This window comes from Hermetia illucens, chromosome 6 (assembly GCF_905115235.1).
Source record: "Hermetia illucens chromosome 6, iHerIll2.2.curated.20191125, whole genome shotgun sequence".
NCBI lineage: Eukaryota > Metazoa > Arthropoda > Insecta > Diptera > Stratiomyidae > Hermetia > Hermetia illucens.
This window is the reverse complement of record NC_051854.1, coordinates 94,868,318-94,890,761: the sequence shown is the minus strand read 5'-3', so window position 1 is coordinate 94,890,761 and position 22,444 is coordinate 94,868,318. Positions and strand designations below refer to the sequence as shown.

General features: G+C 45.5%; 1 protein-coding gene across 1 annotated transcript; it reads left to right on the top strand.

The window, feature by feature from the left end:
* Positions 1 to 15,959: 15,959 nt before the first annotated feature.
* On the top strand, positions 15,960 to 21,417 carry LOC119659838. The gene is made up of 3 exons (XM_038068135.1): positions 15,960 to 16,298; positions 16,352 to 16,533; positions 21,104 to 21,417. The coding sequence occupies exons 1-3, from the start codon at positions 16,094 to 16,096 to the stop codon at positions 21,335 to 21,337; spliced, it is 621 nt and encodes a 206-aa protein (XP_037924063.1). The 5' UTR covers positions 15,960 to 16,093; the 3' UTR covers positions 21,338 to 21,417.
* Positions 21,418 to 22,444: the final 1,027 nt, after the last annotated feature.

Genomic DNA, 22,444 nt, shown 5'->3' with positions numbered 1-22,444 from the left:
GGCGAGCGGAGAAGCGACTTCACAGACGGAAAAAGGAAGCCTGGGAGAACCAACAGATCTGTGAGCTCGAAAAGTAAAAACGGCAGCAACCGCACCAGGCGCGGAAGTTTTACCGAGAAGTCAGCAGGATGAAGCGCCAACTACATCAAGTGGTTTATCAATTTGTGCTCAAATTATGGGGCAGCGAATCAATGCATGACAACTGTCAAAGAGGCATTATCTGTCTCATACATAAAAAGGGAGATATCACACAGTGCAGCAATTATAGAGGTATCAAGTTGCTGAGTATCATTTATTAGATATTCTTGCTAGGCCGGATAGCCCCATACGCCCAGAAAATCATTGGGAAATACCAAAAAGGCTTCACTCCAGCAATAGATGCGATTTTCTCTGTGCGGTATGCGATGGGAAAACTGTTGAAATTTGACCATCATCACCATATTTTCTTCGACTATAAAGATGCCTATGATATCACAGCCAGGTTAAAACTGTATACGGCTATGAGAAAATTCAGTATCCCGACGAAATTGATAAGACTGACTAGGCTGACCCTGACCAATCTGCGAGGCCAGCTATGGTAAATGCACCAGGATCACAGTCAATACCACTCGACATCAATAACAGTCTACGACAAGGGGATGCCATATCATGCGTCCTCTTTTAGCTGGTCCTGTAGGAAATTATCCATGATTGACACTCACCCACCCAACTACTATCGACATCATGGGAAGAACGACCCGAGACCTACAAATTGCCTTGATCCAGATCGAGCAGGCGGCGGGAGATCTTGGGCTGTACATCAATGAATGCAAGGCAAAATATATGGTGGCAACGTCAGCACCACAAACTAAAGAACGAACAACATCAAATCGCACTAGTCAAACGGGAAGAACAAAGATAGGAGACTACAATTTTGAGATCGCCACGCCATCCTGAATGGCACACATGAACCCCTCCGTCTCAGCAAAGAGCTGCCCAGCACACAACCATCTGTTCGACAGATGCAAATCGACAAATGGCTGCCAAAGACAATTCACCTTCGACTTCCATTCATCGATCCGCTCTTGGTCCGACTTCACCTCACTCAGAGGATTGAAAGATCGGTCCTTCAAGTTAAGTGGAGTCAGTCCACAGTCTGCCTTACAGACAGCCGCATGCAAGGGACTCGCCTGCGTTTTGCTGTAAAAATAAGCGCGCAGCGAGTCGACTTGGCGATGATGTTGTGCCGCCACGTCAGCCACGCCCCTACCTCCGATGTCACGAGGCAGGTTCATCCGCTCCACGGCAGACTTTGGATGATGCATTCGGAATTTGGAAATAGTTGTCCGTATCCGCCGCTGAACGTTTTCCAGATCGGTCTTCGTCCACGGCAATATTCCGAATGTATAAGCCAGTGAAGGGATAGCAAATACATTCAACGCGCTTATTTTATTCTTCCCCGAGAGATGCAATTTCAGCACCAGCTTTACACGTCGCAGGAATTCGGACAGCAGAGCTTCCTTCAGATCACCAACTCGAGCATGGGTTCCTTGCAGAATTCCTAGGTACTTGTAGAAGCCTGTCTCGGTCATTGCTTCGATGTGGAGGTCACCAATGCTATGTCCGGCATGCAGCTCGTGATGATCTTTGCGGATGGCTTGGATTCGACACTTGTCTAATCCAAACTCCATCCGAATATCACGGCTGAACATGTCGATTATTCGCAACAGACTTCTAAGATGGTTGTCAGTACCAGCATACAGCTTGATGTCATCTAGGTACATCATGTGTCAGTTCGCACTTAGCACGTAGTCCATATTTTATTGCAAAACCATGCCCTCTAGCATCATTCAGTAGCCATGAAAGGGGGTTCAGTGCGATACAAAACCAAAGAGGACTCAATGAATCCCCCTGGAAGATGCCCCGCTGTATACGGATGGGCTGTGAGGTATTAGCACCCTCAGATGTACGCACCGATAAGGTGGTATGCCACCCTTCCATGACTGTTGCCAAAAACTTTATTAGTTTCGGATCAATGCGATACAGATGTAGGATATCGATTAGCCAGGTATGCGGAACGCTATCAAAAGCCTTGGCATAATCGATATAGCAACTGAAGAGGTTTCTTTGGCCTCCAGTTGCTTGTCCTACAAGTACCGAGTCGATAATGAGTTGTTCTTTGCAACCCCTTGACCCAACTCGGCAGCCCTTCTGCTCCTCGGACAGAATGTTGTTGGTCTCGAGGTGCGCATTGATCCTTCCACTAATAATGGACGTGATGAATTTGTAGAGGGTTGGTAAGCAAGTGATCGGTCTTGTGTCTGCGGGGTCCTGCACCGTGTCCTTCTTAGGGATAAGGTAGGTAATCCCCGCAGTGTGGAAAGGTGGAAATTCCTCCGGCCGACTCATGACCTCATTTATACTGCGTGCCAACCGACTGTGTACGCTGGTAAATTTCTTACACCAGAAATTCTGCAACCGATCCAGACCTGGGCCCCTCCAGTTCCTCGAGCTGTTTATGGCTCGTCGAACTTCCTCTTCGGTAACATCCGCAAAATTCATGCCAGGTGTATTGGCATGGCGGGTACCTTCGGCGGTGATCCACTCAGCATGCCCAGCATGCTGGGCAGGTAACACCCAAAGTCCACCCCAATACTCTTTCGCTTCCGTCACCGAGAACTGTATTGTCTGGGCGCTCTGTTGGGATTCGTTAAGAGATCTGAAAAAGCTCCGCTGGTTCCTCGCATATGTTGCATTCTGGACACGTCTGCAATAACTTTCGCCATACCGTCGTAACCGACTGCATATGACAGAAAGTTTCTGTTTTAGTGTGTCCAGAATTTCAACAACGGGTGTCTCACAGGCGATGGCATAGTTCCGGTAAACCCTCTGCACTTTATTTCTCACCCGTTGGCTGGCATTGCCAATGCTGATCTGATCCAGTCTAGCAATGTCCTGCCTTAGTGAGTCCCGCCGAAGTTGCAGACGAATTTTCCATGGTGGGTCCCTTTTGTCACTCAAACCAATAACACGAAAGCGAATCTTCTGACCGTGCAATCTGATAGCCGCAACTGCACCACAATACACAAGTGATTGCGGTTGCAGCAGCGACATATCAGCATATAGTCGAGATGCAATCTCATCATTGATTTGAGATAGAATTCCCGGAGTTTTTGGAGATGCATAGAGCCTGGGAATACCTGGTCTATGCAAAGGATCCTCGCTCTTTAGAATTCGTCCCGAACCTCAGCGGAAACCTCAGCTGGACGGTGGAGAAGAGTGCTTCGGCAAGTACTGAAACTGTTACCTGCAGTGCGGCGTGGTGTTGTTGATGCCGCCGCCTCTGCCCCCATCGACTCTCGGTCACCAGTTTCCCCAATGACTTCAAGTCGAACACGTTCCCTGATCGTGGCCGGGATTGTGTCGCTGCGAGTACTAAAGCGAATTGCGGGAAACGCTCGACGAATCTCTGGTGCAACAAGGGGCGGTAAGATGTTGTACCCGCCCCCGCCGTTATTTCGTAGTAGGAGCGGATGATGAAGAAGTTCATTTCTTCAGTCCATTTCATCCGCTTCCTACGCGAACCTGCGAACCTATAATATTATTCTGCACCGCGTCTTTGAAGAACTATTGTGCCCCTTTTACTGGTTATTGTGTACCTGTTGATCATAGTATCTCAAGCAGGCCTGTAACCGTTAGGAACTTTATTATGCTCCCCACTTCCAGATGTTTCAGCTTTGCATCTGGTATTAAGTGTTCTCCCAGATGTATCGACCTACTTTACACAAGTGCCGGACACTGTCCCAGGACGTGCATAGAGGTTTCGTCCTTCTCCTCACAAAACCTCCAGGCAGTGTCCGTAGATATCCCTAACTTCCCTAGGAGATAGTTCAGCCGACAATGACCAGTGAGAATTCCCACTATGATTCTGAGGTTCTTTTTGGTGAGGTTTAAGTAATACTTTGTACGCATGGGTTCGTATCCCCCAATAAGCACCCTGGACTGCTCCATCCCCGGTAGGCCCGCCCAATATAGTTCTCTCAACCGTTTCTCTTCGTTTCTTAGATTCATAGCCATGAAACCGTTTCTGATTTCACAGAAGGGTTCTGGCCCGTGTAAAGGCATCTCTGCTCCCTTTTTGACTAGTTCATCCGCTGCCTCGTTGATTTCTAACCCAGCATGGCCTGGAACCCAAAGTATCCAGACCTTGTTGGACGAGCCGAGTGTATTCAGTCTCTCAAGGCACAAAACCGTAAGACCTATCTCTGAATTCATAGAGGTCAACACCGGAACGCCCGAAGCGTAAAAATGTCTGATCGATAATCAAAAAACCAACGCTCCTTCCCTCTAACCGCGTTCGAAGATGCTCTTATTAGTCCCGCTAACCATCTTCCACCCGTCCGTTTGAAGCTTCCAGAAATTTTCTTGCACGCTCTCGATAATTTGTATGACTATGGAATCGGAAGGGGATGCAGGAAATTTAACGTGGAACAATGAGCTCGAAACCATGTTATAGGGGGAAAACGGAAATTAAAAAATGTCAAGGTTGGTAGTCTATAAATTTCTATCCATTTTAGCCGCCTTTTACGATAACAAGGGAATCCTTTAAGAAATTCCCTAATGTCTAACTTGAAGAGGGTGTGATTATTATTAACGAAGCCTCACCTACTCCATTAGACGCCTGGATCTTACACGATTATTTAAATTATTGTAATTCGCCCTTCTTCCTTTTTCTAATGGGGTTGGGATCGTCTTCGGGGGTGATTTAAACATTAATGTTGGCAATTCTATTCAGGAATCTTCTCTTACATTGTCCTTTCCCGTCTGTATTGAATGTTTGTAGTCGTACTTTTCATCGTGGACCAGGATTCCATAGCCAGGACACCAGTTTATCCTTTGAAGCATTTATTGCTAAGGCAACCTACTGTTTTGAAGACAGTTAATCGTTTTCATCAATAAAAATCTTTCAACAAAAAGAGCAGATTAATGATCGTTCCAATATGGACTTTTTGGAATGAAATTTCTTTGGATGGTGTTTGGAATGCTTTTCAAAAGTAACGAATAAAGGTCTACGCACTAACGATGTATACTAAAGTCCCAAAGTTCATATTCTGTTTGAATGAATTGAAAAATCTTCCAATTAATTTCAATTTAATGGTAGGATCTCCCACTAGCCGCTATGCAAAAGAGAAATTCGCCAAGTAATTAAAACGACATCCATTAAATTTTGTCATTTTAAAATTATTCTTTGTTAAAAACTCGTCCCGGGAGAACTGAGAAAATATTGCCTACAAAGGAAATTTATTCGGGTAGGCGGTGATGACTTTCAAAATCGTCCCTTCAAACGAAGTCCTTTCTTACACCTGGACACATGTACATAACTTCACCCCGAGAGCAGTAAAAAGTTTATTGCTTAAATAGGGAAGTAGTCAAATAGCTGACTTTTTTGGAAGCATTCCCATTGTTTGAAGTTCCTTTTTTGTTTTGTTTTTTTATTGCTCCGTTATTTGATTTTATCGATTGTACCTTTCCAGTAAATTTTTATATCCTTCCATATTCCATAAAATGAATTGGTTTTTCTTTATTATTTTTGTGGTTCTTCACGGGCCGGGAACTGGGAAGACATAAGGACAAATAAGATATAAATTGGTTTGAAGATAAATCCATCATCTTATGATTCATCAAACTATATACATTTATATCATTTCACCCCTTTTCGGAGTATAGGACATTATCACAATCGCTGTTTCGTATTTTTCTATTTCAAGGATAGACCAAAGATGTACACAAACATCCATGACGAACAGAGATTCGACTAGGAGGCACCGAAAATTAGAGCTGACGTTCGAATAGCTCAACCGTCAAATCATGTTTTCTTATGGATGGAGGTATGGACACTGTTGCAAGTGGGCTTCGCACTAAAACTACCGCACACATCTCCCCTTGGAACTACTATAAAGTGTGACTTCGGAGAGGGGGGGGGGGGGGGGGAAGGCCCTTCCGTTTCATATCTATTATTGCATTTGACGCTCTCCAATATGTTTTTCAACTCAGCATCTCATCCACGCGATTATGAGGCCCAATAACTACGAGAAAGCGTGGACTTAATCATGCTCCATTAAATTCGTACAATAGAACGTAAAATGCTTTGGATTTTAGGATGTAATTATTTTTTGGGGTGGGGTAGATGAATGCATGCGCGCAATGCGCGCAGAGGGTTGGATTCCCGCAACAGTACGTCGTCGGACTACCCACTAAACGCCTCCCCATCGTCAGAGGACTAGCCTGGAACCGTTTGTCACATTACTTCGGGCTAGTCCCCGAACTCTCCCGGCTTGCGGAGCCTTCAAACCAGCGAATTCTTTTCACCAACGAGAGGAGAGTCAGTGTCAGTTCAAGAAAACCCTTGCTATCCGGCTTCTCTACCGGTCGAGCTTCATCTTCCTTCTTCTTTGCAACAAGAAGGATCCAAATGTAATGGGAAACTGGGCTCCACCCGTTGTCTGGAGAGAGATCCCCTGTGTTTAAATAGAGCCGCTGACGAATCTCATCCCATATTCCACAAGAAAATAAATTGTAACGGGCGTCGTCCACAACTTCATTGCAAAACACACAATCCGGAGATCATGCCTTTCCAATCTTGTGCACTTGACTGAAACACCGCATGCCCACATAAGAACTGGGCATGAAAATAGTTGTCTGTCTCAAAATGCTTGCGATTCAGTCCCTCACCTAAGTTGCCAATGAGCCAGGTAACCATCTGCCTCTAGCTTCATTTTGCCAAGCGAGAAGCAACTCATTTAAGGTGCGTTGCAACCCTCTCCCTTCGCCTTTTTTCCTTGTATATAGCTTGACGCTACTTAACAAGAAAGGCAACGGGGATCACTTTCGCGATCACCACCACGGTCGGTTCAGAGACAGTGTAGTTCGCAGACCCCACCTGTAAAGCTCCTCGTCTGTGTACTTGTGCGAGACGCTTACGATATACCTCCTTGCCAAGAGCGTCAGCCCATACCACTGTATCGTAGAACAGGACCGATTGCGTTGAACTCATCAGGAGACCTGTTAGACGTAGGACCCCCAACATTTGCCATTAGCCTACTTAACGCCGGCACTCCAGCTGCGGCCTTGTTCGCTGACCCTCTAGTGTTCCATAGAGCATGAAGCTGTTCCTCAGATTGTCCCCCAATATCCGTATGAGATAGTTGGGCACGTGGAAAGTATATTCCATCTTACGGAATTAGAGGCGTCTGGATTCCTCTGCTCTAAAACCGAACTGCTGTGGAAATAAATCGCCGGCAGCGCGTATCGCTTCAGTGAGTCTATTTCTGATGAACTTTTCGAGCACTTTTCCAGCATTATCAAGCATACAAAGTGGGCGGTATAAAGACGGGAACTCTTTTTCCTTTGCTGATCAGCGGAAGCCTCACCACGAGCAGGAAAAATGCCCTCTTTCAGGCAAGCGTTGACGGCGTCGAGTAGTAGGTTTGGCCGGTTTTGGAATATCAGTTTGTATAAAGCTGCTGGAACACCATCGGGTACTGGCGCGTTTTAACTTTTCATAGAGAGGGCTGCCTGTTTCAATCCTTTTATAGAGAAAAGTGGACGTCATCATCCCGAACGGGGTGCCCAGGGAATAGCGCCCTTACAATGCAGTCTGCTCGGCCTTAAGTGAACAGGGTTTCCGCAGAGCCCCAATTTTTCGGGCTACTAGTTTGTAACCGAATCCCTCGATCAGATCCTGCTAACAGCGAGCTTTGCTCCTGCTTATTGCGCTGCGGAGTCTCCTTTGGCTGATTTATACTCCGTCATTATGGTACATGCCTCCCCCGGTCGTTTAGATGTCGTGTTAAGCGGTGGAGCCTGTGACACTCCATCCGAAACTCTACAATGTATCCGGTAATGAGGAAGCGGAATTCACGGAACATTTTCCATGTGAGTGCCCCGCCTGTGGACGCATCAGACATCAGATTTTGGGTGCTGATGTGCTAAAACTGCGATACATAAATGGATCCGGGATATTCCGTTAGACGGAGGAATCGAGTACAATGGACCATTAAGGCCTGAGTGCTCAGAGGTTATGCGTCTCCCCCAACTCAAACACACCTACGCACACATCTAAAGTCGAAAATCACAACTGATAACATCTATTACGATGAAATCCACGCACTGTTGTTGGTTGCCAACAGAGCCTATTTCAGCTTACAAAAACTGTCTCGTCCAAAATGTTTCACCATATGGTCTTGTCAGCCGACTTTTTTTGCGGCTGGGGCCAAGTATTTTTGTGGCCGTATCAATGATAAGGTTCTTCAAGTGGTTGTGAAGATCATTTGTTGATACTTCATCTCCAGGACCTCTGTTGACTGCGGTTATTGCGGAATCCATTTCCCTCTTATAGGTGTCGCGGAGGGCTGTGTTGTGGATGGCTTCAGTATTCACTCTCACTTGATTATCAGAAGGGATTGTAGGTGGTGTCGTAATTCGACCTCGAGTCTATATTGGCCCCCCTATATGTTCTGACATTCATCAAGGCTGAGAGGTGGCGGCGTTCAATCAGCACGTGGCCCACTTATGTTTGTGAACCGCTTTTCGCGCAAACCACGTACTTCCAACAACCATTTCGTGTGACCCTGCTAATCGAATAATCCGCAGTCCGTTATCATTTGTTTTTTCGTGTAAGCTATGGGAGCCAACGTATCGCCTGAATACGAGCTCTGTCCCTACTTGACTGTTGAAATCTCCAAGTATGTTTTTGATATCATACTTGGGACAGGTTTCGAGGGTCCGCTCAACTGCCTCGTAGAAGGTATCCTTCTCCGACTCTCTAGTCTCCTCTGTAGGGGCGTGAACGTTTATGAGGCTTATATTTCTAAACTTGCCTCGCAAACGCAGAGTGCGTAGCCTTTCACTTATATTTTCAAAGCCGATAACAGCAGGTTTAATTTTTTGGCTGACTAAGAAACCTACTTCGAGCACATGGTTTACTGGATGACCGCTATAATATATGGTGTAGCGGCTCTTCTCCAGGAAACCGGTCCCTGTCCATCGCATCTCTTGTAACGGTGTTATATCAGCCCTATATTGGGACCGGGTATCGGATAGCTGTTCAGCAGCATTCAGTCTGTACAGGGAGCCCACGTTCCATGAGAAAATGCGCAAATCGTTAATCCATTGTCGGTGCCGGGTTCGTCGTTGTAAGATCCATCCTGTCCGAGGCTCCTTTCGTGGCTTCGTAACATCAGTTTTCCGTGTAGGGTTGTCGGCTCTACCCAACCCCCAACCTGGAGGACCAATTGGTACATTTGGTCCCGGTTTTAGGCGCGGGAGACTTGCCTCCATCCTTCTCCGCCTGCAGTTTTTCATAAAAGAAGAACTCCCAGCGATCACCACATGGAGGTGGAGATAGGGTTTGGTAGTAGAGCTGTTGGTGTTGGTTCAGCAGGCGTTTCCAAGGATTTATACTCCATCGTGGGTACCAATCCACTTTTCGTCCTGGGAGTTATACTACCCTTTGACCGCCACTGCCTTATTTTATTTTAGTTATAATTGATAAAGTTTTTAGTCCCAAATATAATCCAACCCCATTGCCCCATGGGCAAGAGATGATGTAGTATAACATTTATTGCTCTAGACTTTTCAACTTTGACTGGCGTGATCTCCAGTTGAAGATTGCTCTCAATCTATTTACACAGAAAATAAACGTCTTGTGAGGTTAGACCATATTCCCATTGCGATTCCTTAGAAGTCTAGAACAAATTAAATAAATCATTCAACCAGAATACGTCAGCGGCGCGAAAAATATTCAGAACACAAAATAGCACTCACCCCAATTGAGTGGATCCATGATAAAAATCATGGGAAAGAATGGTGAAATGTTTATTTTTTGCATCGTGGATACACAAACATTTATACGCACTTACATAAATATGGAACGACCTGAATTTCAGATAGAAAATACAAAATATTCTGCAAGTTCAGTGAAAGCATAAAACCAAATGTTATATCGCAAGGGGGGGGGGCAAGCATTGCCTTGATAAACTTTTCCGTCGAGGTTTTTCATAAGCCAACATTTTTCCATACTTTTATCTTGCATTTGCCAGTTAACCGGATATCGCGGTGACATGTTGATGAATCTCAAATGCAGACGATAAAGTTTGAACATTTTGATGAGGTAAAGTTGTAGGATTCTATCGACTCCGCTAATTTGCAGGGGCTCCGCAGAGGCGTTACTTTTTTTAATTAGTCGAGTTTGAAAATGTTGTCCAATTATAAACTAGCTCTGCTGATATTGCCATTGATAGATTCTGCATGTGTTCCCAATTAATGCAGTATCAAGTACTAATTGACGAAAATCTAATTAAACGCGCCTAAGGGCTGGAGTTGCATGTTAACTGAATAGTCCTTTTTTGCAGATGTTGCATAACAATCACGTATAACTTTTTTGAGCAAACAATATGTGATGAAAACAGTTTACCAAAATTTTGTTAACAGGCTTCCTGGATACAATAGATAGTATGCAATTTATCTGCATGGCTTATCAACTGAGAACAAATTTGTACTTGATAACTCATCTACGTGGCCGATATGTACAATATTTAACTAAAATAAAGATACAGGTACCTCCGTATATACATATGTACATTTGGGTAGGTGAATTTGTGTAACACACTAAAAGGGCTATTTGAAATGACGCTTTCGAGGTTAAGATGCATAATAGACAGCAATATGTGGTTACCTTGATAGGACAATCCACAGATTTCATATCTTATCTAAACTTGCCTTGAATTATGATTCAAATAATCACATAATGCTTTAGTGAGGGCATGGAGTATTCTGTTGTTTACAGTCATTGTGGAATAACACCAAGAGATCATTCTGAAAACTTATCTCAAATTTTGACTGGGTTTATGGTATTGTTGTTCTGGTACGCCCATAGCAAAGTGCGACATTATTGATATCTTTAGTTTGATATGCTCATGGATACGAGCATGTAGCACCTTGACCCTTTGGGGTCACAACTTATTATATTGCGCACACATTCCTTAACATTTAAGGTCATTTGGCGGTCAAAGGGTAGGATAGGTCCTAGGACGAAACGTGGATTGGTACCCACGAAGGAGCATAAAACCTGGGAAACGCCTGCTGAACCAACACCAACAGCTCCACTACCAAACGCTGGGAGGTCTTTCTTAACGAAAAACTACAAACGGAGAAGGATGCAGGCGTGTTTCTCGTATTTAAAATGAGACAAATTGTACCAATTGGTCCTTCAGGTTGGGGGTTCGGTAGGGCTGATAATCCTACACGAAAAACCGAAGTAATGAAGCCAAACAGGAGCCTCGGACTGGACTGACAATACAATGAACTCGGCAATGAAAACGGAATAACGATTTGCGCACTTTCTTTTGGAACGTGCGCTCACTGTACAGACCGAATGCTGCTCAGCAGCTAGCTGATACCCTGTCTCAATAACAGCGCTGCAAGAGGTGCGCTGGGCAGGGAGAGTGCGGGGGAACCACTACACCATATATTATAATGGCTATCCAGTAGACCATGTGCTTCGATTAGGTTTCTTAGTCAATTAAAAAATGAAACCTGCTATTATCGGTTTTGAAAATATAAGCGAGAGGCTATGGACTTTGTGTTTTCCAGGCATATTTAAAAATATAAGGCTCTTTAGCATTCACGCCCCTCAGTCCCTCAGCCCCTCAGATGAGGTTGATACAAATCAACCTCAACCACTGCGAGGCGGCGCAAGATCTACTCGCGCAAACCATCCGCGAGAAAAACATCGATGTGGCCATACTAAGTGAACCATACCGAAACCCCGGTGGTAGCGTTTGGGTCAAAGACCAAACGGGCCAAGCAACGCTGTGGACTTGTGGAGAACAAGCCTTCCAGGAAACAATGGAGCACCCGGAGGAGGGCCTCATCAGAGCGAAGGTGAAGGGCATCCACATCTACAGCTGCTATGCTCCACCCAGCGCTAGACTCGTCGAGTATGAGCGGATGCTCGCTGCTCTTGTTTTGGATGCAAGAGGACGTTGGCGGGATCATAATAGGAGGCGATTTCAATGCGTGGGCTCTTGAATGGGGCAGTTGGATAACTAATGTCAGGGGACGTGTTCTTCTCGAAGCATTCATGGAGCTGGACGTGGTACTGGCGAATATTGGGTCTTCGTACACTTTCAGGGGAAGGGGCCTGGGGTCTATAGTGGACCTGACATACGTGAGTGCCACTTTAGCCAGTAGAATCGCTTGGCATCTCTGTGAGGACTATACTCACAGCGACCACCAGGCAATCTGCATAGAGATCAAGGGCGGATCGAGCTCGAAAAAGAGTTTTCGCAGAATACCGGGTGGTATGCTTGGCTGGACAGTGAAAGCTTTCGAGGGGGACACGTTTTCCGCGGTGCTCAAATTCGACATATCCCTGAATGGTACGGCTGGAGAGAAAGCCACCCAGATCACTCGATGGGTGACGGAAGCATGCGATGCTACTATGCCCAGAAGGCGATTGGAACTGGAACTACTGGTGGAACAACGAAATCGCAAGTTTGCGAGCCGCATGTTTTCGGGCAAGGAGGCTTTGTCAGAGGCTCAGGGGAAAACCCGGTGGCGACGGTCGAGAGGAGGCACACAAGCAATTGCGTGGCCGCCTAAAGGAAGCCATTCGGAGGAGCAAAAAGAACTGCTTCAAACAGCTGTGCGACCATACCGACATAAACCCTTGGGGCGAGGCTTACAGAGTGGTGATAAAAAGGCTGCGGAAATAACCCCAGGTGACCTGTCTGCGCCTCCTGAAACAGATTGTTACCACTCTGTTCCCTCACCACGAAAATAGGCGAAGGCAAATTTTTGTCCAGCTAAATGACGGCATAATACCGCCTGTAAATCTGGAGGAGCTGCGGGAAATATGTGGTAGGTTCGGTGACAACAAGGTCCCAGGTTTGGATGGTATCCCCAACCGAGCTTTGAAACTGGCAGTGAAGACTAGGTCCGACCTTTTCGCCAACACCTTCGAGGCGTGCCTAAAAGAAGGAATATTCCCTGCCCAGTGGAAAAAGCAAAAGTCGGTGTTGCTTCCGAAGCCTGGCAAGCCATCTGAAAACCCAGCGTCGTATCGTCCTATCCGCCTGTTGGATACAATGGGGAAGATGATTTAGAGAATCATCTGCAACAGACTCCTGCCCATCGTCGAAGCCAGCAATGGTTTGTCGGAACGCCAGTTTGGTTTCCGACGCGCCCACTCTACGGTGAATGCAATTGGCATGGTGGTAAACCTGGCAAAAGGTGCACTGATTTCTGGCGGCTGCTGTGCCGTGGTGGCGTTGGATGTGAAAAACGCATTCAACTCCGCCAACTGGAATAGAATTAAAGGGGCGTTGGCTGACATAGGTGTCCCCGGATACTTAGCGAATTTGGTGGAAAACTACCTCTCAGAGAGGACTCTCTGGTACGGGACGGATGAGGGCCCCAAAGAGTACATTGTCACAGCCGGGGTACCACAGGGATCGGTACTTGGTTCCCTGTTGTAGAATATCATGTATAATGGGGTGCTTGCTCTTCCCGTCCCAGAGAGGGACTACTATTGTCGGCTTTGCTAATGACCTAGCTGTGGTTGTTGCAGCAAAACACCCAGAAGATGTGGAGGTTTACGCAACGGAAACAGTGAGAGCGGTAAAGTCCTGGCTAGAAAAGGCCGGGCTGACCTTGGCGGACGCGAAAACGGAAGCGGTCTTAATAACGAACCGCAGAAAAAATAACACTGTGAAAGTGGAGGTCGGTGGACATACGGTCGTATCAAAGCCGACTATCAAATACCTGGGGGTAATAATTGACACTAAATTGAGTTTTAGGGAACACCTTTAGTATGCATGCCAAAAGGCAGCCAGTGCCACGACGGCACTTGCAAAAATGTTGCCAAATATTGGTGGACCGAAACATTGCCGGAGGTTGGTGCTAGCCGAAGTGGTGCGCTCCATCCTGCTCTACTCGTCGCCTGTGTGGGCAGAGGCGCTTGCAGACTCTTAGAGACGGAAGCAGGTGAACTCGGTTTACCGGCGGATGGCTTTGAGGGTTTGCAGTGCTTTTAGAACCACATCAGATGAGGCAGTATTGGTGGTGGCAGCCATGATCCCGGTTGACATTCTGGCCAAAGAAATGAGTGTCCTGTACAATGCAAGACGTATGGAGGGGCATGCACAGCGTAGGAATGCGGTAAGGTCAGAGTCGCTTGATCTCTGGCAACGCAGATGGGACGAGTCTACGAAAGGGCGGTGGACGCACAGGCTCATTCCCAACATCGGGGTCTGGCTTGAGCGAAAACATGGGGAGACCAACTACCACATTACTCAGTTCTTTGTCTCTTTGTTGGACATAAATGAAATTTCACGCATAAGTGATTGACATACATTTAGGGGGAGTTTAAAGGGGGTTCCCCATATAGGTAAAGGGGGGATGTAAACATTTTTTCATTGAATAAAGTCGTGTAGGGTATCAAGTGGAAGGTCTCGATTAGTACGAATTAGTGCGAAGCTGATATTAGTTTTGGCGTAAATTGCAAAGTGCTTAAGTAAGGAGTCAAAATGCATCCACTTAAAGTGAGACATGACTCATTTTCGGAAACTACCCAATTTAAAAGTCCGGAAAAAAATCAGGAAAGTGTGCTTAGTTGAAATCTGGTCCTCAAAATATGTCCTATTCTGATATCTACTCAAATAAACTTACTAATACTATATTACCAACCAGTTCATCCCTGGAGTACTAAATTTTGTATCGGCATAAAGGACAGTGCATACGCATGCCAAGTTTCATGTAAATCCAACTATTAATGTCAAAGTTATACCAGTTCAAACTTATCAATTTCGTGCGAATTTTCGGAACTTATTTTCGGAAACTACTCGACCCGGAAATTCGAAAAAAAGACATCCTCCTTTCGCATGTATGGGGAGTCCCCTTTAAAATTCAACACAAAATGGCGCCACTTGCTGCATGCAAAGGGACATACAGACCAAATTTTGTAATAATCGGTTCAGCCGCTTCTGAGTAAATCGGGTGTGACAGACAAGCAGACAGACAGACAGTTACCTCACCTGGTTTTACCGGGGTTCCTATCTCGGGGACTTAATCCCACAGTCTTCTTTGGACACGGATTGATATTGTGACCACAGTCAGAGCCCCGCTGCAGCAAGCTACACTGGTACCAGTCTAAACCGAGTACATGGCTCAGCATTGATGCTGATGGATGCAAGACCTACCCAAAACTTAAGCAAACTAAGGAGTACAGCGCCTGCAACACCACGCCGAAGCCGGAACGTCTCTGTTCGCTTGAACGTAACCAACAACCCCCATGAAGTTCCCACTATAGGGCCAACCGCAACAACCGAGCTTACCGCACATACAACAGAAATTCTCCTGAAGTATGTGATTTCAGTGGCTATTTTGGTTCCTATAGTACCAGTACCCTGGTAAGGTTTCGTGACCTATTGTCACATCAGATGAGTCCCCGGGCAGTCTCGGGTTTGATCGCCCTAGTTACGCCTTTGGAGCATTTGCCGTCTGCATCACGGCCGGCAAACCAATTCGATGTAGCGTCTACCAGTGTCACAACTATGGAGGTTCTTCTCGGGGAGGGTTTGGTTCGGCTGACAGGGGGGAAGCTTCTACTTTTCCATCATTTACCAACGAGCTGCCAACGATAAACTGCGATCGTTGTCACTGCTCAGCAAAGAAACGTTCTTTGGCTACTCTCCCATGTGCTTGTCATGCAGACTGTCGCGCAGCAAATTCAGGGCCCAGCCCCAGTGTGCTTTCTGCAGGAAGTTCTTTTTAGAATTTTTCATTATCAAGGTCATCTCAAGTAAGGATGAAATGATTGTCTCCTACTGCAGCCTGTGACTGATCTTGATGAAGTTGGATTCCACAATTCTCAGAATCAATAAATCATTTTTAAATACTTAATATTTCCTAGTAAATGGCAGAAGACGTAATTAGGAGCTGGCGTTATATACGTCAACAAATAGAATAATAATAAATTGAAATTGGGTGCATATTTCCAGTCTCGTTATATTGAAAAATTTCAGTCTTGGTAATTAAAATTTTCCAATAAAGTATGTCGTCTACAAAGTTAGGCCGAACTTCTAGCAGTACGCGAACTAGGCCTGGATCATTAGGCAATACTGCGCCTGGTACTACAATGGGCACGACAGGAAGCGTTATGGTGTGCAAGCCAACAAAACGAATGAAAGATCAAAATGAATATTACACCACACATGGATTTGTAATTATCGGGATGTTACCCTTCATCCCCCGCCATGGTTAGTACTTGATTCAGAAACGAATGCGTACTTAATTTCCTGCTGATATTTAGAACGTGAAATGGTTGAAAGATGGATGGCCAAGCTTGAAACTATGAATAAAAACGACGAAGAAAGACGCATACGGAACGACTATGTTTGGTTTTTGCTGGTTCAGCTGGAAAATGGGGCTGTCACTTTACCTTTTGTACAACCTCCTCCTGAAGGACGATTAGCTCCAGTCGCGAAGTCAGTTGTAAGTATCTTGATGTTTAGTTTAGTTATGCAAGATGCGATAAGCAAGCAAGGATTGTGGCGGAAAATATCCTACCTGAATTCCATGGTTTCTATAGATATTTATAATGTTCCCTTTGTTTTTATCCCAACCAAGAATTGGTGGTCTTATATAGTCCCGGAGAAGGAATTTTTAATATTTCAGATCAGGCCTACCGACTATCAAATGGATATGCTGGATACATATATGTAAGCCAACCACGAGTAAAATTTGCTCCCCCAAAAGTGACGCCTCAATTAGGCACTACTTAGTTGATGAGCGTAAAACATTTATTATCATACTATTCAGGATTAGCTATAGTCTTGGAGAAAATCGCGCGCAAGCCACGGGCTGTGCCAAGGATGAGGGGGAAGGAGCACCCAGCGTTCCTGCGGCTAAGGGAAAACCGAAGGGTGCGCGCCTAACGCTGAAAAGGTGCTTCCTCTGACTTCCAGAAGGAGACCATAATGGTGCTGAAGTCCCGGAATAACTCGGTGTCCAGAATAACCTCAAAACCTCCGCCTGGATGCTACTAAGCAACAAATCAGGACAGAGAACACGATAGACCGGGAACTTTTCTTACTATCGGCGTTCCCGAAGCGTATATTGAGAAGGTCAGGTTGTTGGTGGGGCAGTCAGGGGTCCAGACTTCCAAAATGCCGACCTGTTGTACGCCAATGGAAGCAATCGATCCCGCTCCTGCATGGTAGTCTCAAAAGACCTCCAGGCTGATTTGATTATGTATGTGCTGGCGACATCACAATGATCAAACTAAATAGTCAACAGGAAGATGAAAAGATTCTATGGTGCATTGCATACAAGAAGAACCCGGTGGAATATTTATCAGAGCTATCCAATATGCCAAAAGTAAAGCCATGGGAGTAAGAGCAAGATGTGATGTCAACACCCACCACATATGCTGGGGAAGTTTCAACATTGAGACTATTAGAGTATCTAGTCATCATCATCATCATCAACGGCGCAACAACCGGTATCCGGTCTAGGCCTGCCTTAATAAGGAACTCCAGATATCCCGGTTTTGCGCTGAAGTCCACCAATTCGATATCCCTAAAAGCTGTCTGGCGTGCTGGCCTACGTCATCGCTCCATCTTAGGCAAGCTCTGCCTCGTCTTATTTTTCTACCATAGATATTGTCCTTATAGACTTTCCTGGTGGAATCATCTTCATCCATACGGATTAAGTGACCCGCCCACCGTAACCTATCGAGCCGGATTTTATCCAGTATCTAGTAGGAACCCTAATTTGAGTAATGAACCCACTTTCTTCAGCGTGGTCAGGCGAGAGGTCATCGACATCACGGTGGCATCCCCTGGCAGTGCGGCTCTGATCGGAGAGCGGAGAGTATCATACGACATGACACTCTCGGATCACAGGCGCATTGATTTCGTAATGGGCATGGATCCACCTCCGACCACTCCATTTCGAAATCCACGTAAGGCAGATTCGGCGACATACAAAACAGAACTGAGCGCCCGAGTTTCGATCCCTGGGAAGTTCACCAAATCAATTGCTAAAATTGAGAAAACAACCCAAATAATCAAACTAGCATGCGAGAAGCTTTCAAAGAAAGCTGTCCACTCAAGACACCAAAGAAAGGTAAAACACCATGGTGGAACTCGGATTTGGCAAAACATAGGAGAACAAGAGATAAAGGTGCTCCTCAATCCTACTCTTGTAGAGCAGGGGTACACAGAAAAGGTTCAAGAAACGACAAATCATTTGCTTGAAGTGCACTTCCCGGGCATCATCCAAAAGCCGCGCTTTTTTGCAACAGGCGCTAACCGTTGACTCTCAGTCCACTTTGGATTCACCCACATAGGGTATCGTCAAATTCGCATCATCTATGCTGCCCCTTACCACCGCTTAGATGAGACTTTACGACAATTTTTAGACCTCTCTGGGGTAGTGATGGGAAGATGCCATTTACTTCGGTTGATTTCAGTGGTTTAAAGGTTTCCACTACTCACCTTATCCTAGCTTCCGAACATACCTATTTTGGTTTTTTCTAGTGCTCTTTTCTTGTCCTTTTGTTCATTGTTGGAGTGTCAGACAGAATGTTGTCGCCTTCCGTCGTAGGGTAGCACCTCGAGGATTGAGCTTTGAGGAGCAGACATACCTTGCCTTCTTCATTCTCGGCAATGCCCAATCTTCTATCTTCAGACAGATAGAAGATATTGCCCTGTCTTTGGCTATAGCTCTGTATAGCCTGGTTGCTTCTGTGGTTTGTTCGACCACTTCATAGAATTCCCAGAAGCTATTCCGTATTGCTTCTCTCATCCCACTGCCATACGCGCTGAGTTTATTTTTGTACTCCTGCCCGGTTGAAGAGTTTTCGCACTTCGTTTTTCATTCTAGCTAGGCTCCTATTTCACCAGGATACGACCCTTGATGACTTAACAGTTGGCGTCATATGCCCAATGATGACTCTGTTGAGGTTTTCCCCCACTCTTTCCAGTTCCTGTTCGTTCCTGATATCACCGTTCCTTTGTAGGTAGGTAGGTAGGTAGGGTAATTTTATTGCACATTTGCGTTGCATAGGAGTTCCAATCCGTTCTCGTGGGATTCCTTACTATTCTTTTTATTTTGGGGTTGACCCTAATGTCGAAACAGATTATTTTGTGATCTAACACCCTCCAATTCATGACCAGCCCGTTCTTCAGAGTATTCCCAAGTGTCATGTCTAGTACCCTTTGTCTAGAGCTGGTCAGGAATATTGGAGTGGTGTTATATATTTTTAACTTCTTGCAAGGAGTGAATTGAAGAAGGTACTCCCATCCTCGATCAGGGTTGCAACTTCCCCAGACTTCGTGATGGGCGTTTGCATCGCAGCCTAGAAGAAATGGTAGCGCCCTTCTTTCACATAAATTCTAGGGACTACCTCCGGTGGGATCCAGATGTCGTTTCCTGGGAAGAAGTCCGATGCCATAATTGCCTCAATTACTTTTAAGAATGATTCAAGTTTCTAGTTTTTGGAAGAAGAACCCCATCTGCATGGTTGCTCCATGCAGACTGCGAATCTCCCTCCGGTTCACCCAGGGCTCCTGAGCAAGCACTATTCCAATGTTATCCGTGGACTTTGCCTTCCCAATTATGTCAGATGCAGCTTTTGCATGGTGCAGATTTATCTGGATTATCATGGTGCTGGCTACTGGCTCTGTCAGTGTTTGGAGCTCTTCTACACTGTACGAATATCACCCTCCGCTTCCGATATGGCGCTCTTCTGCATATCGCTGTCCACCCCAAGCCTTAGAATATCTAGGTTTACTTCCCTGTTTGAACCAGTCTTTCAGCCTCTATGGTTTCCGAGATTCCTTCGGGGACTTCGATAGGTTTCCCATCCTGAAGTCTCCTGCGAAGTGTTTTTCCATGGCTTTTTCCTATACACGTGCACAAGTATGTTGCCAAATCTGTAATTTATGTGGCAATTTCGATGTTTGATTGCTTCCAGGGATCATTTATTTTCCCCGATCGTCAGGAGTTTACTTTTGTGCTCGACCTTGCTTCTGAATACTCTCCAAAATTGCGTATGGAGGTCAGCGTTCTGAGCAATAAGAGAGCCCATAGGATCCACCGTCTCTAGCGCTGCGACTTTAGGAAGACACTGTCACAATGTGATGAAAAGATCTTCAATAGTTTCCTGCTCCTCATGAGTGAGTACTCGTATTTGCTCCGGAAAGGTTTTTTTTTGCAGTACGACTAGTGGAATGCGCTCTTGATGGCACTAGCATATCTAATGGCGGGCTACGTGGTTCCTGCCTTCACCCATGCCCTATACGGGGTTTCCCTCATCCTGAGGGGATTAAGGTTTTTTTCGGAGCTTTCCATTGTGTGGGAGAATCTCAGCAGCTCCTCACTTTCATGGCTTCGGTAGTGGTGGCTTAGGTCTGCCTGAGCCTTCTTCTTCTGGTTTCAGGCCTTCCTTCAGATAACGCAGGGATAATTTAGCACCTGCGCCACTGAGGACTGTCTTCTTCCTGACGTCTGATATACTGATTTCAGATGTGTAGCCTCTGTTGGTTGGAGTTCCCCCAGTAGGCCAATGTTGACCTTGGCTTCATTGCTTGACACCCCAACTTCTCTCTGTTTTGGTGTGATCACTTGGCTCTCAGTGTTTCAAAGATGTGCTTCCGGCTGGTTTGCCAGTTTGTATGCGGTACAGGGTCTCGCTTGTTTGCTGTTAGTTTTTTTTAATGTTCGTTTGTTTACTCATGTATGGTGGGGTTAAGGGGGGCGGTGTTCCGCGTGCCATAGCCCCTCGTAGCACGGTGATCTCAAACTTACTCACAGACACCACCAGATATCACTGAATGCTGTCAGTTACCCCCTACTTCAAACTATTCAATAGGCACGGTTCGCGTGACACTTTGGATTAAGCGAAATGTTTTTTCGACCCCCAATTTTGACTGTAGCGTTTTGTTGTTTGTCACTCACCTTTCCTCTAACATCTAATAATTGGCTCCGCCTACTTTTTGAATTATAATATGATGAAATTAATTGATTTGCTTATTGTAAATTCTGGATTATTTTTAAGGACAAGGCCGTCTATGAAGAAATATTGCAAGCAGCAAATAAACGCGCTTCGCGAATAGAAGACGAAGAAATAAACAAACAACCAGATGTGAAAACAGTCGATTTTGAAGGCTTAGAAGAGGAGGATCCTAGCAAGATTAAGCCTGAGGAGTTTCTTAATAAGCAACCAGTTCCGAAATTTGGATTCATCGTTTACGGTAGCTGTTTTAGTGATCAAAGTGTAGGTTATAAGTAGATTAAGTGATTGCATGAGCAATGTAGGATTATTTTGTTAACATATCTTGGAAAATATAATAAATATTGGTAATATCTGAAGACTATTCTTCTACCTGTTCATGAGTGTATGCACAATATATTATGGAGTTGCTTCCTTCCAATTTGAAAGTGGTTCAATCCAACTACCCCAAACTTCCTGCGTAGTCCTAAAATACTTTAGACAGAAATACCCTTCCTTGTTGGGACATTATTATCTATGCAGCTGAGCAGAATCCTCCCATCTAGATCCGCTTTCTATCGTAAATAAAATCCAGGGACAGAAGACTATGTAGTCTCCTTGCTCCAGGGAATATGCATGGAACTTCCTCGAACATGCACACTCTGCAACATGAGCTCGTGCATCTGTTTGTTCATGGAAAATTCTTTGACCAGAGGGAAATTTTCACTTCACTTGAGTTCAAAATTCTAATTTCTGGAAGGTTTGGTAGTTGTAGGGGATGGAGTTGCTTCAGCTGTTGAGTAGCTCTTTACCTTTTGCCTTTAATCTTGGTAGCAGCTATGCCTTCACATTTTTCACAATAGATAGTTTTGGGCAATGAATTTTGGGATAAAGTTGACGTTTGGAGGATATCTGTAGAGTGGTCAGATTTCCCATCAGGCCCGACCCCAGCTGGCGGATTGGGTCATACCTCTTGATGTGTAAATATGTGTCCATGCACATTTCTTTTCTGACTATGCATGGGCTAGTGTTTGCGCATCTCTGCTGTGTGGACCAAAAAGCTATGGGAAGAATACTCAGAACAGAAAACCACCATGGAAGACGAGAGAAGGAGGAAACTGACCGTGCAGGGGCTCCGAGCTCCACTAACGGCAGCTTTTGGGAGTGAGCAAGCGGGTTCCCGGTCGTCGATATCCCTCGACCACAGTGCCTCGATGGTGGCACCTTGGTCACCTTGGCATATAATGTTACAAGTGATGGAGAAGGCGGTGTTCAAGCGAAGTACGACCTTACCGAGAACACCAGTAACAAGACCAAACAAAGATGAACTGAAGGCAGATCGTTGGACGACTAAAACTGTGATAACACCCACCGCATATGTTCAAGATTCGCGACAGCAGGAGGTGC

What these genes read in the sequence shown, in the direction of transcription:
- LOC119659838 (XM_038068135.1), top strand. Translation starts at nt 16,094, where the DNA reads ATGTCGTCTACAAAGTTAGGCCGAACTTCTAGCAGTACGCGAACTAGG. An exon ending in ACCCTTCATCCCCCGCCATG is followed by an intron (nt 16,299 to 16,351) that starts GTTAGTACTTGA and finishes GCTGATATTTAG; the next exon opens with AACGTGAAATGGTTGAAAGA. An exon ending in CTCCAGTCGCGAAGTCAGTT is followed by an intron (nt 16,534 to 21,103) that starts GTAAGTATCTTG and finishes ATTATTTTTAAG; the next exon opens with GACAAGGCCGTCTATGAAGA.